The 6008-nt window shown below is 61.7% G+C and overlaps 1 protein-coding gene across 3 annotated transcripts in view; it reads left to right on the top strand.

Moving 5' to 3' along the window:
* Nucleotides 1–4390: 4390 nt before the first annotated feature.
* Nucleotides 4391–6008, top strand: part of SH2D5 (SH2 domain containing 5) — a 7849-nt gene continuing 6231 nt past the window's right edge. For 2 of the 3 annotated variants that reach the window (XM_027770599.1, XM_027770600.1), the window contains exons 1-4: nt 4391–4507; nt 4785–4865; nt 5216–5290; nt 5924–5989. In XM_027770599.1, the coding sequence (XP_027626400.1) occupies nt 4421–4507; nt 4785–4865; nt 5216–5290; nt 5924–5989 (309 nt within the window). In that variant the 5' untranslated portion in view covers nt 4391–4420. The remainder of the gene's footprint in view (nt 4508–4784; nt 4866–5215; nt 5291–5923; nt 5990–6008) is intronic. The other variant, XM_006145186.3, reaches the window with a different exon arrangement.

Here is a 6008-nt window from a genome sequence, read left to right on the forward strand (position 1 = left end):
CGGAAGCCCTGGCCGCGCTCCGCAGGAGGGGCGCACAGAGCCGCGGAGCGCCGCGCACCGGTGCTGGGAGCTGAGCGGCTGCGTCCCCTCGAATCCCGCAGATAGCACTTTCTGTGGAAATGTCGTCTGTGTAGGGCCGACCTCAACCACGCTGTATGAGACAGCCCCCCGATCCCGCTCCGCGCCTGGGTGTCCTCACGCTACCCCCCCTGGAATGGTGCCGCTTTCCCCTGCCGCCCTCCCACCCCAGCCTGGGTGCTCCTCGCCGGCTGGGACTTTGGCCCGCCTGCACCAGCGCCCGGCATAGTCTGCTCTGGGAGGTAGTCTTAGACCGCTAGAGGAGCCCCAGCAGGCAGCTGCTGTCGCCCGTTTCCAGTTGCCAACTGAGGCTGGGGGGTTACGGGGCTTGTCCAGGGTGGCATCAGCCAACCAAGATGGACCCCACATCTAAGGTCTTAAGTCTCCTGGGACCCCAGAGCCTAGGACAGGTGGGGGAGTGTTGGGACAGTGGGTGGCTCTCGCAGGCCCAGACCGTCTGGCCCAGGAGAGGCAGTGTGAGAGAAGGCAGCTGTTCTGCTGAGATCAGCCCAGTGCGGCTCATAAGCTGGTCTCTGCCCACGGGGGCTGCTTCCTGCCTCACCCTTTCCTGGACAGGCTCCATTGTTGGGCACTCTACTTACTTCGCGGAGGGGAGTCTGAGCAGAGGGTACAGCCATGCTTTAGCAGAAGGGCCCCTTGAGAGCTGAATTTGCTTCCCTGTTCCCCTTTTATGCTGTGTGTCCTTGAGCAAGTGACTTCCCCTCTCTGAGCCATTTGCTGAGTCCAGGATCTGCAGGCTGGGTGGTGGTTTAGAGGAGCAGAGGAGGTGGGCCGTCCCTGAGACACAACTCAGCCATGGTGTGTGCAGCAGAAGGCCTCCAGGCTCGACCCAGGGCAGGTCCTCCTATCTAGTCTGGTCTCTGAGCAGGGCGAGCCCCAGCCTTGTTCCAAATGCGCATCCCCTTCGGAAGGTGCTGACCCAGATAGGCTCCTGTGCAAAACCTGGGAAAAGCAGGTAAAAGAGATAAGTGGGTGTTGGTGCCCGGAATTATGGGTAAGCAGGTCTGTTTCCAGGGTTGGGGTAAACCTGTCACCCCCTCACCAGGTCCTCTGGAGAACCCCACTTTACTCCAGGCCTGGGGCTGAAATGTGCTGTACCCTCTGGCTTGGAAGGGAGATGGAGAAAGGGAGAAACTTCTAGTTTCCAAGGAGGGTAAGGGCCAGGGGGGTGAGGGATCAGGTTATGGGGGGCAAAGAGGACCCATGGTCTGGCCTCCCACCCGTGCAGTTAGATATTGGGTGCCCCCAAAGCTGCAGCTCTGGGTCTGGAAGGAAGAGGCAGTTCGCAGCCCGAGACACAGCTGCGTGTGTGTGTGTGCACGCACGTGTGTGTGTGCGTGTGTGTGCAGCCCATGTGGTGCCTTCCATCTGCACTCTCACTGCCCGAGGGGCCGTGCCTGCTGCCGGCAGCCTGGGCAGGAAGCGCGCTCTGGCTCTCCCGGCTCCTGTATCTGCTGCTTTTGTCTTCTCACCCCCTCACCCCTCTGCACCCACAGCTGCTGCCCTCCCCCCTGCCCCTCTCCTCTGCTTGTTTTCTGGTCTCTCCCCCACCCTTCTCCCCTGCTTGTTTCTCGGTCTTCGCCTCTTCTCTCTGCCACCTGCCATCCCAGCCCCACGATGTGAGGATGAAGTTAACAGGCAGCCTCACGGAGAGCCCACATCTTACCTGGAACAGTGTCACGTGGCTTTAGCGCTGGTGACACATCTAACTTTGCTTTATCTAAACTAAGAGGTGCGGTAGGGAAGGGCATTGTGACACTGCAACAGACAGCATTTGGTCCTCGTGGTCATTTCCTGGCACACAACCGAACGCTCGGGCTCTTCGGAGCACTCAGTGTCATTCGTACGCTAGTGAGATGGCTGCTGGCCGGCCGCCCCCAGGTCACTTCAGGTCCACCACTAACCCCAGGCAGGAGCAGTGTCCGGGCTCAGCCCCACCCTCAGCCTCCAGAGGGCTCAAGGTGACGCTGATCACCCACGTCACCGACAGCCACTGATTTAGTCAGTCGTGCCCGAGCGACGGAGCCTTCGCAGGCCCTGAAGAATAAGGTTGGGAGTTTGCAGACCGCGGAGCATGTGGAGGTTCTGGGGGCGCCCCAGGCCCCTCCTCTACGCCTGGTCCGAAGCACCCCTCCATCTGTACCCTTTGTAATATCCCTCATAATAAACCAGTAAATGGAAGGAGGTGACTCCCAAGGCCTGTGAACTGCTCTAGCAGGTTAGTGGAATCTGAGAAGGGGTTCGTGGGGCCCCTGAGTTAGCCGGACAGCCAGAAACACAGGGGAAGCAGCGCAGAGCTTAGAATTGGCGTGTCCCTGGGGGCGGTCCTGGGGACAGAGCCTTCCCCTGTGGGGTCTCATGTACCGTCTCCTGGGAGTTGGCATCGGGGGTTAAGCTGGAGAACACCCACTCTGTTGCTTGGGGACAGGTGGGAACCCCCCCATCTGGTATCCAGGTCCTGTTGTGAGAATGCAGTGCAGGAGGCTGAGTTTATTTCTCTGTGAGGTGAAGAATGACCAGGATCAAAAAGCGGGGAATTTGGCCAGCGGGTGGCGTAGTGGTTAAGGCTCTGGACTCCCATATGTAGACTGCAGTTCGAGTTCCAGATTCGGTGGTTGGAAAATCATACCAGGTGTGTGTGTACCCAGAATCCCGAGAGGAGAGTAAAAGAAAAGGGATTGTGGTGGGACAGTCGCTCCTGGGGGGATTTCACACTTTCCCTCTCTCTATGTCCTTCTGCCTCTCTTGGGTGAGTGCATGTGCACTTTGGCAAAAAACCTGAAAAACGGTGGAGGGTGTGATGGCCCAGAGAAGCAGGAGGGAAGCCAGGTAGGAGGGACCAGGAAGGCTTCCAGAGCACAGGGAAACCTCTCTTTTCTGACTCTCCCTTGCTGGCCGCTCATCAGATGTGGTTGATCAGGCTGGTGCCTCCACCACCCTGGCCTGACCCTGGGGTCGGAGGTCATGGCAGGTAGACATGGGGATGTTCTTGGGCTCTTGGTACCAACAGTGTCAGTTCTAAAGCACCCACCCCTCCCCAAGACTGCCACAGGGAGTGGAGCACCCCGGGACATGCCCCTTCCTGCCCAGGCCCTGTCTAGCCTCCTGTGGGAACCTTGTGTGGTCTGCAGGCAAGGAGGAGCTGAAAGGGGCCAGGCCCTGCTCCCTCCCCAGGTCCCTTCTGAAGGGCAGGCGTTGGAGTCCCCACCCCCTGTGAGACTGGAGCTGTCCTGTACCAGCTGCAGGCCTGGCTGGTGTTATGCTGGGTCCCTGCTCCTCCATTGTCCCCATCCACTCCCCAGGCTCGGAGGCCCAGAGAGATGAGGCAGCTTGCCTGAGTCACACAGGATTTGAACACAGCTCTGTGGTCCTGAGAGTGTTTCCGAGAAGGCTGGTGAGAGTGCCAGCCTGGACAGGGACAGAGGCGGGTTCCTGGGTCAGCCCCACCAAAAGACGAGGGAGCTGGGTCCCTGGGGGGCTCAGCCTTCCATGGTCCACCGGTGCTTTTAGTCCACGTGGGTGGAGTGCCACTGCGGCCCCGCTGTGTGAGGCAGAGCTCTGTCCCTGCATGTGAAGACAGTCTGGGAAGGGGGCTCCTGTCCACCACCCGTGGGCCCGGAAGCAGGTCCCAGGACAGAGGAGCTGCGTCACACCCTCCTCAGCCTCAGCACAGTGGCCGCTGCTCTGCAAAGGGCAGGGCCTTGGATGGCTGGAGTCAGGCTGAGCTGAACGAGGTAGAGGCCTGTGAGGCAGGACCCCCTCTGCTCTGACTTGCAGCTCACGGGCACTTGCCCTGGAGCCTGCTCTGGTTTCTTGCTGCCCACAGGCTAGAGGCTCTGTTCCCATGTCTGGCCACTTGGACATGGCCTGCCACCACGGTCAGGGCTCCGTCCTCTGCTTCCCTTCCTTTGTGTCTTTGCAGACTCTGCTCTAGTGGCCTCCACACCCCTGCTCTTCGGTGGTGCCTTCCCGACCTCACCCCCTCAGCAAGGGCGTCCTAGCTACAGCACCCCGACCGGATCTTTCGTCCTTCTCCCCTGCTTCAGCACTGTCTGACTTAGCCGTCTACATCATGTTGCCCTGTGTCTTTCTCCACAAGAATGTCAGCCCCACGTGGGCAGGCAGGGGTCGTCATTTCTTGTAGGGCTGTGTCTCCAGAGCCTAGGACACTGCCAGGCATGTAGCAGGCAGTAAGGCTCGTTAAATGCATGAATGAGTGAACTGAGACAGGGAGCACAGCTGGCCTGCCCGAAAACAGCCTCCCCTCTGCCCTTTGCAGCCTTCTCTCCCGTGGAGCTCGGAGCTGGGCACCCTGCAGGCCATGCACAAGGCTGGGGCGGGGGGCCGGAGGGCCTCTGACTGTGGGCCTGTCACTCACCGACCCAGGTGCATCACCAAGTTTGCACAGGTGGGTGGGGCCGCCCCTCCCGTGTGCTCCATCAGTGGCCCGGGGCAGTGGTCTCGGGGTGGAGGGAGCTGTGGGTCCCCCTTCCCTGGCCCAGGCCTGGAGCGCGGTGCACAGACGACACTGTGGCTGACTCGCCCACAGTCCCCTGGGCAGTGCTCTATCTCCACCCACAGCCTGGCAGAGTGGAGTGTGTGTTTGGGGGGAACCTGGAGGCTGGGGGTCAGCAACCGTGAACCTGACTCCCCGCCCCATACCCTCCTGCCCTGCTGCCAAGCAGTACGTGGGCTCCTTCCCTGTGGACGACCTGGACACCCAGGAGAGCGTGTGGGTGGTGCAACAGCATCTGTGGGCGCTGAAGGTGGGTGGGCCCCTCCCCTCCTCCCCTCCCTGGGGATGACAGCCCTGGGCTCTCAGGCTGGGGTTGACCCCAGAGACTAGATCCCTCATTCTGTCATAGAGATGGGTGGCGAAGCCCGGGAGGGGCAGGACCAGAGGCGTTCTGGGAGGCGGCCCAGTCAGGACCCACCAGGGGGTCCTCTGGGCTGTCTGTGACCTATGCCCCACAGCCGGAAGCCACAGCTGGGCCCTGCGGGGTGTCCCCACAGTGTGGCCAGCTCTGGCCGGGCTGTCTTGCTGCCCAGGTCTCAGGCTTCAGTGGGCAGGATGGGGGCAGGGCAGGCCTGGGAGTGACCAGCTCTCTTCTACCAGGACTGTCCCCGACGTCGTGCCGTCATCCTGAAATTCAGCCTTCAGGGGCTCAAGATCTGCAGTGGGGAGGGCGAGGTAGGAGCCCTGTGGGTGCGAGGGGGAACTATTGGCACTTTCCCGGAACCTCCCTGGCATACCTGCCTGCTCTGGGCAAGCTGGGGGATGGGTTCTCACCCCTTGGGCTGTCCCTTGCCTGAGCACCAGAACACTCTGCCCTGCCCGGTTCCTCATGCTTCTGCCCAGTAGGCTGTGGACAGCCTCAGGTGGCCATGGAGGGAGTGCCAGACTTGGCTGCAGGCCAGGTGGGAGCCCCTGCTGGGACGCCTACCCCCCTGTGGTGCCCGATGGTGCACGGCCGCAGGGCCTGAAGCCAGCTGCACATGCTGCCGGGAGCTGGGCATTGCAGGGCCCCGGGGCCAGGTCTGTGCCACTGTCACAAGTCCGCACCGACCCGTGTCCACCGGGGAGGAACTTGTCACACTTGCCATGTGTCACACAAGGGCTCAGAGGACGGTGCCCCTGCCCCCGTTACACAGAATAAATGGCAGAGCCAGGCTTTGAAACCCACTCTGACTCCAGAACTTAGCCCCTGAGTTCCCTAATACGGGGGTAGGGGGCTGCCCTGGGAGCTGGGTGTGCAGGCCCAAGCGCGGCTGCAGGTCTGGCTGGCCGGGCAGAGACTCATGGAGCCACGGCTGCTGCTCCCAGGTACTGCTGATGGCCCACGCCCTGAGGCGCATACTCTACTCCACCTGGTGCCCCGCCGACTGCCAGGTCGCCTTTGTCGCCCGGC

Source organism: Tupaia chinensis, unplaced genomic scaffold (assembly GCF_000334495.1).
Source record: "Tupaia chinensis unplaced genomic scaffold, TupChi_1.0 Scaffold000146_1, whole genome shotgun sequence".
Lineage (NCBI taxonomy): Eukaryota > Metazoa > Chordata > Mammalia > Scandentia > Tupaiidae > Tupaia > Tupaia belangeri.